Source organism: Corvus cornix, chromosome 7 (genome assembly GCF_000738735.6).
Source record: "Corvus cornix cornix isolate S_Up_H32 chromosome 7, ASM73873v5, whole genome shotgun sequence".
NCBI lineage: Eukaryota > Metazoa > Chordata > Aves > Passeriformes > Corvidae > Corvus > Corvus cornix.
The window spans coordinates 36,946,529-36,966,224 of record NC_046337.1 but is presented as its reverse complement, the minus strand read 5'-3'; the positions used below and the strand labels follow the sequence as shown (position 1 = coordinate 36,966,224).

The window sequence follows — 19,696 nt, the reverse complement described above, 5'->3', positions numbered from 1 at the left end:
ACTGGATTCAGCTGCCTTTGACTCCCTACTTCCCTACTCCAAGTCTATTGTCCTCCCCAAGGGACAGCTGCTCTCTGATGGCCCTGCACTATGCAGCAGTAAATTGGTTTCCTTGATCTTCGGGTTGCTGAGCCTTAGGCCAGATGTGGGTTTGAACACCAGGCACAGAGGACCAAACACTGTCCATCATCCCTCCCTGCCCACTTATTACATCCAAAGGCTTTAAGGAATGCCAAAGTGCCCTAAGGTCTTCCCGATTTGTTCCGCAAACCTTCAGGCCCCATGGATTTGAATTATATAGCAGGGTCCTGGATTAATAGACCTTCACTGGGAATGCATCTCACTCTGAAGTTTACTAAAACTGAAAAAAATAATCTATTTTAGGGGGGAAAAAAGCCAAAGGAGATGCCTGCCAGTCCTCCTGTGTCACTTGGTATTTTTCAACAAAGGGTTTCCCTGTGGATGGATTGCTTGGAACTAAAGGAAGAGGAGGCAAATAGCACCATTACCCAGCTACATTTAATTTACAAATTTTATTATTTTAAATTTCATTTCAGCTTTGATAGACTTAGAATCTCTTTGCTGGACCACACGGGAGGGAGGATACCCAAAAGGCTGGGTGGGCTGGGGTCCCCCTCCCCATCCCCAGGATCCCCTGGAGAAGCCAGTCATATTTCTCTTACCTTACGGAAAACTTGATTTGATTTTAAGATCCCATGAAGGCTTTAGCTCTCGGGAGACTCTCCTCTGGTTATTTGTTCTCTGATGGAAAAGGAGCAAGATTTATTATCACAACGAAGAATAAAGGGATTGGGAAATAGTTGGTATTTCTTCAAGGATCTTTTTAAACCTAGAGGGCTCAGACTTTAAATTAATGAAGAACATAATTCTCTTGGCTTAAAAGCAGTGGGGTATGGATAAAGCTCCTTGTAGGGAAGAGAGCTATCCACAAATCAAGGATGTCTCAGTCGATGTGTTAGAGCTGTGCCTCAAGATCTCAGCTGGGATCGGGCTATCCCTGGCATTTGCAATCACTGCTTGTGTCAAAAGAAAGCCCAGATGAAGAGACCTAGATGGTCAGCCGGAGAGGAGAGGGAGAAGGGAATTCCTGCAGCACTGACTATTTTGGGGAAGTGCATCCGTGCCGTGCAATTGGCGGATCCTTGCAATCGCAGCCGGCAGTGGCTGGTGATTGTCGTGCTCCAGCACACAAAAGGCTGGAGGGGAAACAAAGGGAGGCAGGGACACGCTCAAGGGCAGAGGAGGAAGCCTGCAGAGGAGAGCGCCCTTGGCTTTGCAGTCCTGCCTCGCCCCTCGGCTCATCCGGCCATAAATCCTTCCTGATGGTATGATTGATGAATAGCGCGGGCGGGAGCTGGGAACACGGAGAGCAAAGCCCAGCACTGGGGGCTTCCAGAAACAATAACAGCAAGTCCTTCTCCCACCGTTTCACCTTTTAATTAAGGAAGATGGGAAATCTGGTTGTGGGACCAGCGAATTAAATGAAATTTAGAAGTCACCTGAGAATCTGTGGCAGAGCAACCTGGCATCTCCCATTTCCCACGCAGGGGCCGGATCCACTGCTGATGAATTAACAATTCTGGAATAAAAAGAAGGAGAGAAATGTGAGCTCAAAATAATCTTATTTCACCTTTCCTTGCACGCACTCACTGGGCACGAGGATGTAGTAGCTGATATTATTATATCTGCTGGCATAAGCAAAAGGTCCGGTGGCGTCAGGAAGCCGCTGTACTAAAATTAAGTAACTCTTGGGGATGTGCGTGGCCAAACCAGACTCAGAGCAGTTGCTCTGGGTCTGGCTGATGCCTGATGGGCTGCTCTGAAATGCAAACAAAGCTGTGGTGATTAAACAACACCCAGGACCATTTTAATTCAGCGTTTAAGCTTTTCCTTCTTGGGGTCCCAGCCAGGCATGTGATAGGAATGTAAGACAGGGAGAAAAAAAGGAGAAGGGAGTAATATTTTAGGCTCTTCTCGTCTTCCTCAAAAGGCTCTGCACCAGGAGACAGCCGAGTCCATCACCCCCTGCCCATTTCCCATTGCAGCTCCCAGGATCACAGCCCTGTGTCCCAAAAGCCAAGTGGGAACACGCCTGGAAGCACAGTGGTGCAGAGGGTTGGAAAAGGGGGATTTTTTGTTTCTGGCCATGTTGTGATGGCCAGTGATGGTCTGTTCCAGTGGGGGAACGAGGGCTGGAGGCCGCAAATGCAATGGGGCATTGAGGAGGGTGCAGGAGGTGCAGAAGGTGCAAGAGGGTGCAGCAGGGTGTGGAAGGATGTGTGAGGATGCAGAAGGATGCAGGATGTGCAGGAGGATGCCGTGGGACGGAGGCGGGCACGTGAGGATGCAAAAGAGCAGGGAAAGATGCTGCAGAAGACAAAAGGGTACAGGAAGGTTTGGAAGGATGCAGAAGGGCGCTTCAGGATGCGGGAGAGCGCAGGAGGTTGCAGAGGTGTGCAGGAGGATGCAGGAGGCTGATGCAGGACAGTACGGGAGGGTGCAGGAACATGCAGGAGGAAAATGCGGGAGGGCGGTTCAAGGAGGATGCGGGAGGATGCAGCAGCCCCGTCCCTGAGTTGCCGCCGCCGCTCCGGCGGGGCCGCGCCGGGCTGGGCAGGGCAGGGCCGGGCGGGGCTGGGCAGAGCAGGGGGCGGGGGCGCTGCGGAGCCCGGCGCGGCCCCGCTGGGGCGGGGCAGGGGACGGCCGTGGGGCCGGCCCGGCCCGCCCTGCCCGGCGCGGCTCTCCGGCGGCGCCGATGGGGCTGCGGGCCTGGCTGCGATCGCTCGGCTGCTGCGGCTGCTGCGGCGGGGAGGCGGCGGCGCCCGAGAAGGAGCCCCTGCTCAGGTGAGACCCGGCGCGGCCCCGCGGCGGGGGATGCGCCCACCCGGCCACGCGTGAGCCCCTCCTCGCCCCGCGGTCCCCAGCCCCGCTCCTCGCGCTGTCACCGCCGCTGGAGCTGGACATCCCCTGCCGGAGCGCTCGAGGCTCCGGAGGGATCTTCCTTCCCCCGGCGGGAACGAGCGGCTTCCCGTTCTCTTTCCGCCCGGGTCGGCTGCCACAGGGGCTGCGCTCCTTCTGACAGCCGGCGCGGTGCTCGCCGGAGCCCTGCCCGCGGCATCCCCTCAGTGCTCCTCATGCTCCCCGGCCACAGGGACGGTCCAGCGCTTGTCTTTCCACGGTGGGATTTCAGTAGAGGAGCTGAGGCACTGAACAAAAAGAGGGGCCCTGCATTCCTGTGCAGGGGGTCAGGTCCCACTGCCGGGCAGCTCTGGGTTATGCAGAGCTGTGTTTGCACGCTGGGGTCGCAGAATCCCAGAATGGTTATGGTTGGGAGGGACCTTAAAGCTCATCCCGTTCCACCCCCTGCCATGGGCAGGGACACCTTCCACTATCCCAGGTTGCTCCAAGCCCCATCCAACCTGACCTGGAGCACTTCCAGGGATGGGGCAGCCACAGCTTCTCTGGGCACCCTGTGCCAGGGCCTCCCCACCCTCACAGGGAAGAATTTCTTCCTAACATCTCATCTAAATCTCCCCTCGTTTAGTTTAAGACCGTTCCCCCTTTTCCTAAAACGATCTGCCTCTGTAAAAGGTCACTCTCCTCTTTAGGCACTGGAAGGGGCTCTGAGGTCTCTCTGGAGCCTTCCCTTTTCCAGGTGAACACCCCCAGCCCTCTCCGCTCAGGGATGCCAGGGAGGAGATGACGATGCACAGCCAGAGCCGGCTTTATGCGAGTGTGCTGATCTCTGAGGAGCAGATCCTGCTCTCCTGCTGTCAGTCACATCTGCTTTGTGCACAGAGCGTGAGGTTGGGGGTGTTGTATGAACAGATTCTCCCTGACTCGTGGCAAAGAGCAGTGGAAGCACGTAAGGAGGGTTTGCATGTGGCAAAACATCTGTTCAGGGGGTTTGCAGCGGCTCTCCCTCCTTCCCCGATGCCAGCCGCGGTCCTGGCACCGCAGAGGGTATCCCAGCCGCGGGATGGGGCAGGGACCGTGCCCTCCCTGCGCCATCGCTTCGACAGAGGCGCTCCGGGCAGGAGGGTGGGATGCTCCCGGCGTGTCCTGCATCGGTGTCAGGTAACAGCGGAGCTGGTGACACACGGCTTGAAACGTCCTGATCTCGCGCTGGTAAAGCAGCTACCTAAATAATAACCGGCTAATCCCAAGCATGGGACCTCCAGCCCAGGAAATTGGCATTAACCTCCCGGGAGCCGAGCACACGTGCGGAGAGGCTCCCTCCTGCTGCCCCGTGGCCGTGGTGGCTGTCCCTCACCTGGCACCTCGCTTTAGTAACACGCCTTCCGCCCGCGATCCAATTAATGCTGGCCCTAAGAAGGAAAGCCTCTATACATTCTGGGGATTCGAAAGGCACTTGCTCTTGTGCAAGTGTGCCAGTGTAATTAATCTAACAGCCCAGTCGCTGCCTTGCCCCTCCTTGGGGGGCTGTGCGGTCTTATTTCATAGTGGGGATCTTGCAATAGCTTGTTGGCTGTATTTTTATTTTTACCGCAGTGTTGTTTAAAATGAACGAATTCTTTGAGATTTCAGATCTTTTAGCTGAGTTTTAGGTTTGGGAGCTGGTGTTGCAAAGCATCCAGGCTGCTTGGTTGTCTCTTGATGTGTGAAGGTGGGGTCTGGCTTGGATGGTGTACTCAGGATGAAAATAAACTAAATATTTGGGCTCCAAATCCCAACACTTAATGTGAACTGAAAGCCCCCTGGAGCAGAAATCTGTTGATGAAGCATTGGTGCTCACCATTTCCTGGATAAAATCCAGAGTGTGAAATGCTCTGGGTCCCTTCTGGTCCTGTGGAGATTCCTTAACCTGCAAAGCCACTGCAGTTCACGTGCTCCTCCTTTCCCTCCCATTTCTTCCTTTGCAATGTTGCTTGGAAGAGTTGTTGGCAGGGCTCTCCATGCTGGTATGGATTTGCTGACTCCTGGGCACTGCCGCATGACTTACAGGATGCTCCACGCTGTGATTTGGAAATGGGAATGTGCTGGGAAGTGCCCTGCGAGCTGTGAGGGAGGGAGTGGCTCAGAAAAGCTCAGGTGTGGCAGTGTTATTGCTAAATACGGGTGTTTTAAGTAATTCAAATGTTAAGAGTAGTGGTAAATGCCTGAGTGGGAAGGAGCTGTGGAAGGCAGGGTGGGAGTGAACTCCTGCTGATGGCACAGCTGGCTCCTGAGTGCTCCCTCCCTGTCTGCTCCATGACTGAGAAAACTGTGGTGCCCTCCACACCCTCCAAGTTCCCTTCGTTTGCTTGTCTTTAATGAGGGATTATAAGAGATTATCTTTCCCCTTATTACCTGTTGCTCAGGTTTTCGGTTTGTTGAAAGTCTAATTAACCTTCCTGCTGGAATGCTGATGGGAATTAGTTTTTTTCTATTTCATCTATGTGCTGGAGCTCCTCTTAATATCTTTTTATGGCTTGGTGCCATGGTACCCACAGCGTTACCTGAAGTTTCTTTGTATGGGTTCCTTGGGAAAGGCATGGGGTTTAGGCAGCAAATGAAATAAACAGTGGGTTGTTCTAACAACAAGTGAGCAGGGATTGCCACAGGGTGGTAAGGCCAAAAATAGTTCTCACTTGTATTGTTCTGCTCAAGTGCCTGGACATCTTGATTAGACACTTTATGGAAATCCCCTGCTAAAAGTTCTCCTGGCAGAAGTATCCCTGTTAAAAAGTGGCACATCCTAATAGCTGCATAAAGCCCTAAAACACAGAACTGCCTCAGTGCAGAGAAAAGCTCCCCACCTCTGTGGGGACAGCCTTCCCAGAAGATGATGCTCAGCTTTGCTAAGCAAGTAAAGCCTGGAATTCATTAGACAGCTGAGGACATCTCCATTCCCCGAGAGAGATGGGGCTGAATATCCTTTCCATGCCTTGTCTGTTGTTGCACAGCTCAGCACATCACTGCAGCTCTCAGGCAGGAGCACCTGTGGGGCATTGCATGATTTGGGTTGAACCGTGGCTTGCCTGGTCAGATGTTTGCTAAGGTGAAAACCTCCATCTCCCCATCTCCCCCACTCCTCAGGCAGCAGGACTGGGCTGGGCGAGGGGAGGGCACAGCAGTGGGCACTGGGAAGGTAGCAGGGGCCAGCCTGGTGCTGAGGCTGCGTGCCCCTCTCTCTCTGCAGTAACAACAACCCCTACGCGTCCTTTGGAGCCACGCTGGCGCGGGATGAGGAGCAGAACCTGTGGAGCACCCCCCACGACGTGACCCACACCGAGGCCGACGACGACCGCGTGCTCTACAACATGATCGTGGTCAGGAACCAGCTGGACAAAGACTCGGAGGTGAGGCAGCGCCAGCGCTCGACCCCACCACGGGCTGGGGCTCGGGGCTTTTGTCACAGCCCAGGCTTTGGCAGTGCCTGGTTAATCACAGAATCACAGAATGGTTTGGGATGGAAGAGCCCTTAAAGCTCGTCCAGTTCCACCCCCTGCCATGGGCAGGGACACCTTCCACTGTCCCAGGGTGCTCCAAGCCACATCCAGCCTGGCCTTGGACACTTTCAGGGATCCAGGGGCAGCCACAGCTTCTCTGGGTAACCTGTGCCAGGGCCTCCCCACCCTCACAGAGAGGACTTTTTTCCTAATACTGAATCTAAACCCGCTCTCTGTTAGTTTGAAGCTATTTCCCCTTGTCCTGTCACTCCAGGCCCTTGTAAATAGTCTTGCCCCATCTTTCCTATAGGGTTCCCTTCAGGCACTGGAAGGCTGCTATTAGGTCACCCTGGAGTCTCTTCTCCATGCTGAACAATCCCAATTCTCTCAGCCTTTCCCCACAGCAGAGCTGCTCCACCCCTCTGATCACCCTGGTGGGCTCCTCTGGACTGACACCAGCAGGTCAATGCCTTTCCTTCAATTAAGCTGCTGTGAAGACCCCAAAGTCCCCCAGTGTGGCTCATGTAGGCACCAGGTCCTCCTATCTGTTCCATCACCCTCCAGATTTTATCCTATATCTGGTGTGGATGCCTCTGTGGCCATCTGATCCTTGGGAAGCTTGGGGGTATCTCCAGCACTGATCCAGGAAGAGCTGCCCTGAGGTGTGATGAGTTTCTCATCTCCATGGTACCCTTGGGTTCATCTCCCTCTATTTTGAGAATCTGCGTGTTCTCCTTGGCTTGGATACTTTCAGTGCCCTCCCAGGGCGTTATCCCATTGAGCATAAATTGCCTCCAGAATCTTCTCGCTCCCCATCCCCTTCAGAAATCTCTATTTCTGTACATCTTTGGTCAGCCCAAAACAGCGGTTATGTGTCTTCCATGGAGGAGTGAGGGAACACAGCAGCTGACACTTAAAAACCAAGGAACTCAGGAGGTCAGTAATGGGCTGCCTGCATCCAGGGATGTGGGAAAAGACACAAGGTAGGCTTGAGCTGGACACCAGGGACAAATGCACTTCTCAGGGAACGAAACTGAGGAGGAGGAATAGAAGAGACAGAAAGGAAAAGAAAGCGACAGGGAATGGGAAGAACATGAGGAAGATGCATTTGTTTGGCACGTATAAGGAAGCAGGGAGATTCCAGGGAGGTTTCCCAGGCATTCAGGGCAGCTGGAACATGCTTGGGAATGACGCCCTGCAACCACCACAACCCACAAACGTGTGCTGGGAGCACTGGGGGCCCAGCCCCCTTTCCTGGCTTCCCAGGCTGCTGTTTGGGTTCAATATTCCTGTTTGTCCTTTCCATGGCCAGGCTGATGTTTGCCCAACCCTGGCAGCGCCCGGAGCTCCGCTGCCACTCTGGGGACACGTCAAGTTAAATCCTCCTGCAGTGGGATGCACAGCAATTATTGGGAAGCAGGGAACTGGCACAGCTCTTAGTGGGAAGGGAAAAATCATGGCTGTTACATAAAGGCTGTTTTGCAGCCCTGATTTCTTTTGCTAAGGCACTTCAGTGCAAAGGAGATTGCAGTGGCCTGATTAGGAGCAGGCTGTAGCAAACAGTGGCATATTTTTTCCCTTTCTGATTGCTTTCATGACTCCAGAACGTTTGCAGGAAAGCCTGGAGGCTTCATGTTTAACTTCAACATGATCCTACTTCATCCAAGAGCCTGCAAGAGTGTAACTGTTTCTCCTGTGACAGTCTCTGTAAACCAAAAGGCAGCTCAGCTTTACAAGGAGCCTTAAACTCCAGAGAGATCAAAATTACAATGTGTAATAAGCTAAATGAGGTAATGGAATCCTTGCATACGTTGGCCAGAATCCCCATTTAATGTGGGGTTTTTTTTTTTTGGTGAGTTTGATTTAATCATGGTGTTTACAACAGATGGTTTTGTAACAACATTTTCATGGTGGCATGTGACCTTTACAGCTCTAACTGGAGATCTCTTCCCTCCCCACTGCTGCTCTTTCTGCCTTGCAATTGCTTGTCTGAGAGAAGCCAGGGAGCTTCATCCATCCCAAAGTGGCTGAAGGAAACAAGGACAGCACCATTCAGGGGGCTGCACTGGTGCCCAGGAGTGTTGTGTGTCAGCCCTGCTCAGCGAGCAGAGGAGAGCATCAGTAATGGGTGAGCAGGAGAGTGCTCCTGCCCCTGCCTGTCCTAAAGCCAGTGTGCCTGTCTGTCCTAAATCCTGCCCTAAATCCTGCCTTCTGTGTATCTGTAGGGTTTTTAGCGGGTCTGAGCAGTCCCCGTGCCTGCCAGTGGAAAAGGAAAGCCCAAAGCTCACGGGGCTTCCTCTCCACAGCAAAGGTAGGATCACATGCTCTGCTTTTATATGCAGTGCAATTACTAAAAAGCCTGAGGAGCACAACGTCAGGACAACAGTGGGGAAAGTTTTGAGGAAAGCCAAGGCACTTAACACTTGCTTTGAATGTGGCCCCGTGCCCTTTGCAGCCCGGGATTGGCAGCTGCTCTGCTGTCCCCTCTTAGAGCTGGGAAACTGAGGCACCACAGGGAAGCCCAACAGGCTGCTGCCGTTTCCAGCTGCAGCTCTTGCTGGGTGGCAGGACAGGGAGGGGCTTGGATGGAAAGCCAACATTCCTGTGCTCAGCCCTGGGTGCCAAGATCTCTCCTTACTCCAGCAAGCATTTTCAAACTAGGCCAGACTGCAGTGCCCTCCCCTCCTAATGAGACTTCAGCTCGGAGAGAGAGAAAAAAGTCTAATTGCAGAACAACACTGGGCTGCAAAAGCCATAATCTGCTTTGGGGGCTGCTCTGCTCCTGAAATCCCCAGGGGGAGCCTGTGGATACTGCAGGACGGGATGGAGGAACAGTTTCCTCGTGCAGTGCACAAGTATTACGAAGCTATAGGTCCTTTTCTTCCTGTGGTTAAAATTGACTGAAGGGAGAACTTTGTGCATTTCTGTTCCTTCATTTAACAAAGAAGTTCTGGCGTGTGGTGCACTCACTGTGTGCTTTGCCCTTCCCCACCTGTATCTCAGGGATTTCCCAGCACTGGCCTTTGGAAGGATCCCAAAGAGCAGGTCGCTCTCCATCGTGTGTTCTTTATCTGTATGGCACCATCTTGGCAGTGTTGGTGCTCTCTCTTGGGGTCAGTTCTTTGCCCCCACCATGGGGCTGCACCCACGCCTGATCCATGTGGAGTTGTGTCTTCCCTCTGTCCCTGCTGGCAACCCTGCTCTGGGAAATTGGCAGCTCCAGTCCAAACTCGGCGTGTCCTTAGCTTGCACTGAGAAAACCAGGAAAGCCCTTGCTGAAGTGCTGGCTTGAGGGGCTGACCAAGCAGATGCAGCCTTTGAAGATCAGAGCTGTCATCACAGCTTTTGAAGGCCAGGGTCATGTTTCAAATATGGGAAAAATGTGGCTTTTTTTCCTACTCCTGCTCTGCAGCATCACTGAGCTTGTTGTAGGGTAAAATAAATCTCAAATTTGGTGGTGAAATGAGCAGCAAGAGCTGCACTGTGGTTGTTGCCAGGCTAATGAGTGTGAGGTGGCATCGTTCCCTCCATGAGGTCCAGTCTGGGGTGGCCCTGGTTTCTCCACAGCCTCTGGTGGGATGTGTGGAGTTACCCAGCCATGGGCAGGGAGCTGTGCACCAATACTCAGAGAAGGAGCTTCAGAGAAGGAGCCAGAGATAGGGTGCAGCTCTGGGAACAGAAACTAAAGATGGCATTTTGCATGATGACTGAGGAAAATCCCCTGTTCTCATGGCTTGCTGTAAATGCAGTGTTTCTCTCTTCTCTTGGCTCATTCCCTAGGGAAAGGTGGGATCATAAACCCCACTAGCAAAGGCAGTCCCTCAGCCTGCATCCCTGCTAGGGGCCTGGCTAGCAGAGCGACGCTGGCATCATCCCCCTGAAAAGCCCATTAATGAGCTGGCAAGGCCTGTTTTTCTTTCTCCTCCTGCTCTCCTACAGGATTATTCTTTTTTAAACAGGTTACAGAGAAGGTCAGTATTGTCACCGGCTGTTGCTGGGGCATAGAGAGGTGATAGGATTTATCCAGCGCCGGGGATGCCAGCTGGGGAGCCCAGACCTGACCCTCTTAATGTCTGCATGCCTCTCTTAAAAAGAATCCAATTTAAGCTTAGTCTAAGATGAGATGTTGGTCTATAGTTTATATTTGTTCAACTACTTCCAGTGGAGCCAGAGCAGGAGCATCCCTGGTACCTGCCTGGACTGATATTTTCCAGTCTTCCCCTGATAACTCTGTTTTGACCTAATTTCTAAAATAACTCTGGAACAGAACAGTGACCTCAATTGCTTTTAAGAGAATAAAGGCAATGGATTTGGTAGAGGATTGTTCTGGAAACATAAAGGAAGCTCCCTAGTAATTAGGAAACTTTCATGTGATCAGGGATGAGAAGTTGGACAGTGTTGCCTGTTCTCGTGGCACATTTTTTCCTAGAGCTCTGAGTTCTGTACCAGCCTGGCTTATTCCATGTCTTTTGGCATTTGCAGATTTGGTGCTTCACACTAGAGAGCCTGGGGAAATTTTCCAGGTAAATATTTGAAGGGCTGAGCATGTAGAGAGGGGAGGCAGCGGGGTTTCCCTGCGGCTCCCGGGATATTCTTGACACACATTCAGGGTTCTCTCAAGCCCCCACTGGTATCTGTTGTGCCCTGCTCTGTAGGTTTAAAGGGCAAAAACGGCTGCAAAAAACAGCGCCGGGAACTGCAACCTGCTTTGGTTTCCTGTGGTTAACTCAGATTTTGGCAAAAGAGTCTATTTCTTAAAGGATTGCTTTTGAGTGCATGGCTGGGATGTCCCGGCCCCACAGAAACGCCGCAGGTTTGGTGTTTCAGTCTCCCGCTGTGCTTTCCCAGTCCCATGTGTGAGAAACCCCCTCCCCGCCCCAGGAGTTCCATCTGACTTCCCGAGAAGGCCGAGGGAGAGGGGTTTGGTGTGGAGCCGCCTGCCCTGCGGGGCTGAGCAGCCTCCTGATGCCGCCTGCCCCTCCAAACGCTCCCTGGCACGACGGGAACGTCCTCCCCAAAGCCTCCGATGTTGCCCTCGCCTGTGCACGGGCAGGGCAAGCTTCGCTCCTCCTCTGCTGTGTAGCTCAAGGGAGGTGCTTTTAAGAATAATTTTGGGTGTGGAAAGATGCTCTTGAGTTTATTCCCTCATCAAAGGCACACAGAGGACAGCCCACGGCTGTTCGGATGTCTCTGCTGCAAGGAATAGCCTGGAAAAATCCAGTGGTTTGTGAGACTGACAGAGAGCAGGGCATGAGTCCCTTTGAGAGCTCAGCCCAACGTCATCCTGATAATCTGCTTCCCTAGTTCCTTTTCCATGGCTGCGAGCATCCTCCTCCCAGCTTTCTACAGAAATGTAAATGCATTCAGCTCCATGCTAAGGCAAAAGAAATCCCACCAGAACAAGAGGTCCCAGCCAGGCACCACAGTTAAAAATAATTTTCTGTTCCAAAGCACACTCCCCAAATTCTCCATTGACAGGACACTGTCAGAGCTCCCCTGCGACTGAATATTCACTGTATTCACTTCCATAACACAACTCAGACACTATGATGTACAAGAAAGCCATAACCTAGATTCCCTTAAAACAAAAATAGACAAGGGAAAACACACTGCTGTTAATCCAGAGAAAATCAGGAGCAGCTTCCCTGCATGCTAAGCACTGCTCACTGTGCTTAGCAAGGAGTCTGGCTCATACCATGGGGTAATTCCCCGTGGCCCTGAAAGCTGGTTTTGGGTGCCAGCAGGCCACATTATGTGGAGAGGAGCATTTTTTCCAGTGCCCCAGCTCCCCAATTCCACGGCATGAAGCACGCCTGGGATCACAGTGGCTGTCTGGATCGATTGTCTGCACTAAAGGCCTTGTTTATCTCCATGGGAGGGCAGAGACACGCAGCCATTCCCCCACCAGCATGCCCAGACTGGCTCCCTCTCCTTTCTGCCTGTGCCAGGGGGTCACGAGAGGGCCAAGGCGTTTCCAAGGAACCCCTGCCAGCGGGGACCAAGGCATCACACAGTTTTTCAGCCTCTTTCTAAAAACTCTCAAGTTTTCAATAAACTTCCCACAGAGCTTTAACACAATAACCCCCCTCTTTTCCACCCAGAGGAGCTCAGTTCCCAGCTCCGAGCCGGTGTCAGGGGAGAGGAGAGCCTTGGCCCTGCCTCATTTCTCTGGTGAAGGGCTGTCCTGGTGCCTTGTGCTGGCAGCCAGGTGCCCTCCTGTACAGGCAGCCAAGCTGTTCTCAAGTGCTGCTTCAGGAGAGAGGGAAATGTGCCTCTGGAAGGGGATTTTGTTTTCTGGGAGCGAGCGGCTGTGGCAGAGCCGGTTCCCCTGCTCTCCTGACGTGAAGTCACCACTGTCTTAACCCCGCTGGCTGCTTTTTCCAGAGTGTAATCTCCCAGGGCTTCCTGCAGCTAGTGCCGATCAGCAGGAAAACAGGCTTGGCTTTGAATCTCTGCAGTTGTGGCATGTCAGCCACATTCAGCAAAAAAAACACTAAGGAATCTTCATATCTTTATGGAATCAAGTCAGCTCTTTGACCAAGTACCAGAAAACAGTCACAGCCGACCTCTGTGGGTATTGTTTGTCTGCTCTGAACCCAGCGTGGCCTGTAGGAAAATCTCAGGGTGACAGCACAGATTAACACTTGTTTATTCTTCAGGAGCCCATCTAGGTAATCTCTTGCTGAGGAATGAGATTAATTAAGGTTGTTACTGTAAGGAAGTTATCAGGTGATGTTGTGACCCTGCTGTTGGGCTGCTTCTAAAAATGCACCCTTAGGAGTGTGTGCATTGATTAAACTCAGCTAGGAGAAGCTGGGAAAAGTGCTCCTGGTTTTCTTGCAGAACACATGCATTTCCACAGGAATGCATGTTCATAGAGTCATGGAATCACAGAATCCTTCAGGTTGGAAAAGTTACCTAAGATCATTGAGTCTGGTTATTAACCCAGCACTGCCAAGCCCACCACAAAACTTGTGCAGTTGTGTTTAAATGTGTTGTGACTTTAATAAATAACCCCAAACCCTTCCCTCTTGCCCAGTGTCCCGTTATCCAGCTCTAGACCTGGAGGTCCAGTGCAAGGATTTCAGCTGTGCAGTGAAGTGAGGCATTAACTGCAGCAACTGGCAGCCACTAAGGGTTATTAGCATGTCAGATCACTCCAGTTCAGTCCGCATCCATCCACGTGCACCTCTGTCCTTTTAAAAAAGGGTACCCTGATCTTTAAAAAAAGTCTATTTTTCTTGTTTTCTAGTACTTTTGAACACCTGCCCGCTCCAGTTCAGTGCCAAACATCGGGCTCCATGTCTGACTGAGGAGCAGCTGTCAGCAACACCTGAGCTAAATTCTGTAATTTCAGGGAAATTGGAAGCTGTTTTGAACAGAGAAGGCACAGAGATGCTGAACCAAGTGTCAAGCTAAATATTCTCTGTTGGTCAGTGTCATTTCTTCCAGGGGCAACAGCAGCCTGGTCATTGACCTTCATACCCACCACCTCATAGCTCAGTGCCTGCACCAGCTCTGCACCTCTGGCTCCCTTCCTCAAAGCTGAAAGTCCTTCAAAAGCAGCAGATTCCAATGACTGAGTGTCCCTCATCCCTTTGCTTTGTAGGAGTGGCAGAAGCTCAACTATGACATTTATACCTTACGGCAGACCCGGAAAGAAGTGAGGAGCAGGTGGAAACACATTTTGGAGGATTTAGGTAAGCTGGAGGCCAAAAGGATGTAATTCCAGTGCTACTGAATGCAAGATCCCACCATGGTTGAGGATAGGAACAGCTGCACGAAATCAAGCTGGAGAGGAGGGAAGTAAAAGGAGGTTGCTGAGCCATGCCCTCAGGTGTCCCACGTGGCATCTGAGGCTCCGAAGGGCTCAGGCACGGCGGGGAGGGGACAGGGACACCGTGTCTGCAGGCACGTCAAAAACCCATGAGCCATGATCACCTTCCAAGCCCATAATAACATGCACAGTCATCCACTTCAAGCTTCCTTGTGGAAACCTTGCAGTGGGAGTTCACCCTAGGTCTTTCTAAACAAGATAAGCAGGAAGGAATGAATATTCCTTTCAGATGGGAACACAGATACATCTATTTTGCTTCCTTAGCCCATGGCAGCTGATCAGAGCTAAGCCACTCACCTTGTTTGCTCCCAAGGGGATTTGAAATATTCTTTCAGCAAGAGGAATTGCTCCACAGAAACCCTCCTACTGCTCTCTCCAAGTTGTGGTGGTGGTGGTGGGTGTGACGGGGTTTTCCCAACTGCCTGGCACACAGCATGTGACACTCGGGATGTGCCAGGGCATCGGCTGGGTGACTTCCATCGTGCTCTGGAGGTGGTTGGTGGCTGATGAGAAGAGGATGGGCTAGTCTATTCCAGGATACCCCCAGTGAGAGCCAGAGATGGGTATCTCAGCCAGTCCTGCCCTACCTGCTATTCTGGCATCTGGGTGGGAGGAACATCATAAATCCATAACGAGGTGTCAGCCCTCATCTACACCCAGGTGCTCACACAGCCTGTGCAGGCCAAGCATGGGAGGGATCACTTGGCATCCTTCCATCTCTTACTGCAGGCTCACAAAGGCTCTTCCACATCCCCCTCACATCTGCTATGGCTCTGGAGATGCTTTGCAAAGGCTGGGGAAGCTCAAGGCCAGGGATCATTTGGCCTTAGCAAAGCTAAATGAGCAACCAGATGTGAAACCTGCTATCTTCTGTTATCTGGGCCTGTGCTTTAATCATAAGCCCACCACTTTTACCCCAGAAGTGTTTTCATGTGAGATGCATCACCACCAGCCCCCTGGAGCTGAACAAAGAGTTAAATGCTAGCCATTGCATTTAAAGACCCCTACATTCATTCCCCTCCACCTTTCCTTCCCTGGATACCCTTCCTATAATCAATGCTGACTGCTACAGGAACACTTAGCCTGGCATTCACTACTGCCACAGGTTTCATCCCTGTTACCTGATTTAGGAAGCCCCACAAGTCCTGAAAGCTCTGTCAGCATCAGGAACATGGAAAAGCTGAATCGACACCCTCAGTTGTGCACGTTCACACACATTTTCTCAGGAAAACCAGCAACGAACTCGCTGTGAATACTTCTGTGATTTATTTTCCTCAGCAGCAAGTTTATACCTGTCCCACACCCTGCCTGAGGGAGTGCTGGTTTGTTTTAGGAAGTAGGGATACAGCTGCCCAGGGTGGAGGGGAATAAGGAACCTTGCAAGAGCCTGAAGGGCTCAGGGATGACCCTGCTCTCATGTTTGACTTGTTTCTGTAACATCTCTTCCCCAGGTTTCCAGAAGGAAGCAGATTCCCTCTTGTCAGTGACCAAACTCAGCATCATCAGCGACTCTCAGAACATGAGCAAAGCCCGGGACATCTTGTTAAAGCTCTTGGAAGAGACCAACATCTTCCCAACCAGCTGGGAGCTTTCCGAGCGCTACCTCTTTGTGGTGGTGAGTACTCCGAGCACACCTTCCCCCCACCATCCCCGCTCTGCAGGGAGCTCGCATGAGTAGGTGAACCAGAGGATGCTCAGATACATGGCGGCATCTGGGGTGATCCTGTCAGATGTTGCACTTGGAGCTTGGCTGTTCAGTTGCCCTGGAAATGCCAGTGTTGCAGCACCATGAATTCTGCAGCCCTCCACAAGTTCTGTGCAAATGGATGCTCTTGCATCCTGTCCACGGGGTGGGAAAAGATGAGACCTAACGCCTTGCTTAGCCTGAGGGCGGCTGTGGAGGGAGGGCCCCGGGCAGGGATGTGCCTGGAACGTCCCACAGTGACCGTAATCCCGCTGTTTGGCAGGACCGGCTCATCGCCCTGGACGCTGCGGACGAGTTCTTCAAGATGGCCAGCGCGGTGTATCCCAAGCGGCCCGGAGGGGACAGGGCGGACGAGGGCCCGAGGGCCCCGCAGAGCGTCCCGGCCGCGGTGCCCTGAGGAATGTGCCTCGCTGGTGTGACATGGACAGCGCTCCAGGACAGGCTCCTCTGCCTGGGGGTCAGCACTGAGAGTGCCCCCCTTGTTTCCCCATGGAGAAGCGAGTGGGCAGCTGGAGCAGGGCAGGGAGGCCAGCGAGCTGTGCCCAGCAGGAGCACATGGGATGGCGGGTGCTGGCCCCAAGGTGCTCCCGGGCACGAGGGAGGGGCAACTGCCCTAGAGTAGTCCCGGTGGGACATCACTGGCCAATAGTGTATGCAATAGGCATGGGGGGGGGGTGGGTCTGCCATGCAAGGCATTGCTGCCAGGAACTGCAAAGGTTCAGGTGCCTCTAGTTCCAAGGGCTGCAAGGAAATCCAGCTTTCCACCTTCTGCTGGTACCTGCCACTGTCCCCTCCCTCGAGCCTGCCAGCCAGGAGGAGCAGCGAGAGAGGAAAAACACCTCCAGCGTCTACAGCTCCGTGACTCTGTGCACACTGGTTCTCTTCCTCATCTCAGCCCTCCAGGCAGGTCTCAGGGGTTTTGAGAAAGAGGCAGGGGCTGTGCCGGGACAGGATTTAATTCCAGGCAGCAAAGCCTTGTAGCAGTGTCACAGCTGAGTGCTCCATCCCCAGCCATTAGTGGTTGAGGGATGTTTTTGTCAGGGGTGCTCAGCTTGACATATTAAAAGAAGGTAGAGTTTAGGAAGGTGCCAAGGTCAGAGCTGCAGAGAATTTGGCTCCTGGAACATCGTCAGATTGGTTGCCCAGCATCTCAATCAATTTTGAAAAGTTTTGGTCTTAATTGCCTAAAAAAACCCCACCACCAAAGCTGCATGTACTGTCAATATAAAAATCCTCATTACCAGCAGGGATGGTATAATGAACATCCTTTTTATCTTGGGGTTTTGTCTGATAATGAGCAATAATTTTTAAAACACTGGATTTGATAATTTAAAAACAAGTGGAAGTTCTTCACTGATTAACACACATGCTGCTAATTGGCCAGTTGAAAATGCTGGTTACACAGGGCCTCCCAAAGTAGCAAACCAGAGCTTTTATTTGTTTATACCTATGGTGTTTGAAAAAAATATATATTTATGAACTGTTTTTGTTTGTCAGTCTTCCTGGGAAACATTTTTGTCAACTCAGAACAGCAATGAAAGCTGAGTTTAATAAAGAAAACATTACAAAGCCAGCCTTTCTTATTCTCTCTGTAACCTATTCAGGTAACAATGTTTATGTTGAATGCTGACAGCAAAAGGGTTGGGATATTTGTAGAGCTTTTGCAGCTTGTTCTCCACACACTTCAAATTGCCTGGTGACTTACAAGAGTTGGGGCATTTGCCAGCCTAATACCACATCTTTGTAGGAGATGACGGGGATCAAATTTAATTTCAGTGGGATTTGGCATTAGGTGCCCTTTTCCTACTGATTTATTTTTTTCTAGCAGGAGTTCAGCTGCCCTTTGGAAAACCTCCTGTGTTTTTATAGAAAATAAACTTTGGTGCACGACAAATCCAGGGTTTGATTTGAACAAATTGTTGCGGAACAGAGAGATGTGTTGGTCTGAGGAGCACCGTGCCAAGGTGTGTGACACCACCCAAAAGCCAGCCCTTGGCACATTGCCACAGTGCTACCTGTTACTTAAAACCACTTGATGAGTTTGGAAACCTCAAGGGCAAGAAGAGAAATCCTTTTAGCCGTGCTGCTTTTGACCACGGAGGTCGGTGTTCAGTGCCTTTGCAGAGCCACCCTTCTCTGTCACAGCTGTGAAACCGGTTTTGATGTCACCAAAATGCATTTTGTTGTAACTTAATAGGGCAGGCTGCCCAAAAGGGACAATAATCAGTATCTCTGAGTGAGTTTAGCTGCTGAAATAAGGCTCCGTGCAGGGAAAGCGCTGAGTTTCTGAGCGCAGCCACAAGGAGGAGCAGGAATTTGCAGGAGCATGGGATCAGAGCGGAGCCGCTCCTTTCCACACTCAGGGAGGAGTAACCGGGCTCAGAACTTGGGTTTATGGACCGATCACAACAGGAACAGAAAAAAGCCTGCCAGTCCCAGCACTCAGATAAAACTGGTCACAGGGTATCCTGAAAATATTGCAAAACGGCCTTTGGTGAAGCAGAAGGATGCAGAGCTTTGGAAAATCTGCAACTTGAAAACTGATAGAAACCAGCAGAAATTGTTTCTGTATAGATCCAAGCTCGAGTTGGTCATTCTGTCCACCTCCGTAGGAAATGTCCTTTCATGCACTCGGGATAGGAGACAATAAACCGTATTTCAATTAGCAAAATGCAGAGAGTAATTTGCCTTTTCTAAATTACATAGAAAATACCAGGGAGATACACAACGCTCCCGGAATTCCTGCCCCAAGAGCGAGTCTCTTCTTCGCTGGAAGCAATTTGGGATTTGATGCACCACCCAGGCCTCCAGCTGCCATTCAGATGGGCTTGAGCCCCCCACCCGATCTTTGGGGAGATGGCTCGGGCATCCCGCACGTCCCAGGTGCCGCCCGGGAGCCAAACCCTGCCCATGTCCAGGGAAGGTTCCAGCAGCCGCCTGGGAAGCGGTGGCTGTAGGAGAGCCCAGCGAACACCAGATGCCACTGTTCCCTCAGCATGGGAAAAATCCTGTTTACAATACAGGGGAAATATTCCCAACCTTTTCCTGCATGCATCGAGTCTCTCAAGCCTGCAAGACCTGGCTTTCTGTTAAAGGTTGGGGTTTAGACATTCGATAATGACTCTGGCGCTTTCCAGGAGACAGTGCTGAGCCCATCTCTCTTCCAGGGCTGGGGCCAGGGCCTCTGCTCCCGCTTGGAAATGCCGCTTGGCCTGAGGCTGGCTGCTGCAAGGATTAGCATGTTCACTAAGAATATTTATTTTTCTAAGTAGAGAGTCATCTTTGTATCCCATCCTTCAATCAGGAAAGGAAAAATACCCAGAATTCTTTAAACTGAGCAATGTGAGAGGGTTTAAAGTACCTCGGGGTTCACTTGGCTTTCAGATACTTTTTTTCCCCCTTAACTTGACATTGCATTTAGCTAAAATTTCATCAGAAAAGAAAAAAAGAATTAATGGACTTTTTTTTTTTCCCATTTATAAGCCATAGATATGCTTCACTTTGATTTCTTTTCCTAGAACCACAGGATGGTTTGGTTTAGAAGAGAGCTTAAAGGCAAAGATGTTCCACCCACTGCCATGGGCAGGGACACCTTCCACTATCCCAGGTTCCTGCAAGCCCCATTGAACCTGGCCTTGGCCACAGCTTCTCTGGGCAAAGTATTTTAATTTTTTTGGGTCACGGGGAGCAGCATTGGAGAGTTCCCTTCCTCTAAAGTTAAAACTAGTTCCCTTCCTCTAA

At 51.6% G+C, this 19,696-nt stretch overlaps 1 protein-coding gene across 1 annotated transcript; it reads left to right on the top strand.

Annotated features, from left to right (window-relative positions):
* The first annotated feature begins 2,776 nt into the window (after positions 1–2,776).
* MREG (melanoregulin) lies at positions 2,777–17,528 on the top strand. Its single transcript, XM_039555490.1, has 5 exons — positions 2,777–2,865; positions 6,164–6,323; positions 14,023–14,113; positions 15,702–15,865; positions 16,218–17,528. Exons 1-5 carry the CDS (start codon positions 2,777–2,779, stop codon positions 16,350–16,352), a joined length of 639 nt encoding a protein of 212 aa, XP_039411424.1. The 3' UTR covers positions 16,353–17,528.
* The last annotated feature ends 2,168 nt before the right edge of the window (positions 17,529–19,696 follow it).

Bases quoted from the DNA above. Each gene is read 5' to 3' on its own strand.
- MREG (XM_039555490.1), top strand. From the start codon at position 2,777: ATGGGGCTGCGGGCCTGGCTGCGATCGCTCGGCTGCTGCGGCTGCTGC. The intron at 14,114-15,701 runs GTAAGCTGGAGG...TCTCTTCCCCAG, and splicing joins ACACATTTTGGAGGATTTAG to GTTTCCAGAAGGAAGCAGAT. The intron at 15,866-16,217 runs GTGAGTACTCCG...GCTGTTTGGCAG, and splicing joins AGCGCTACCTCTTTGTGGTG to GACCGGCTCATCGCCCTGGA.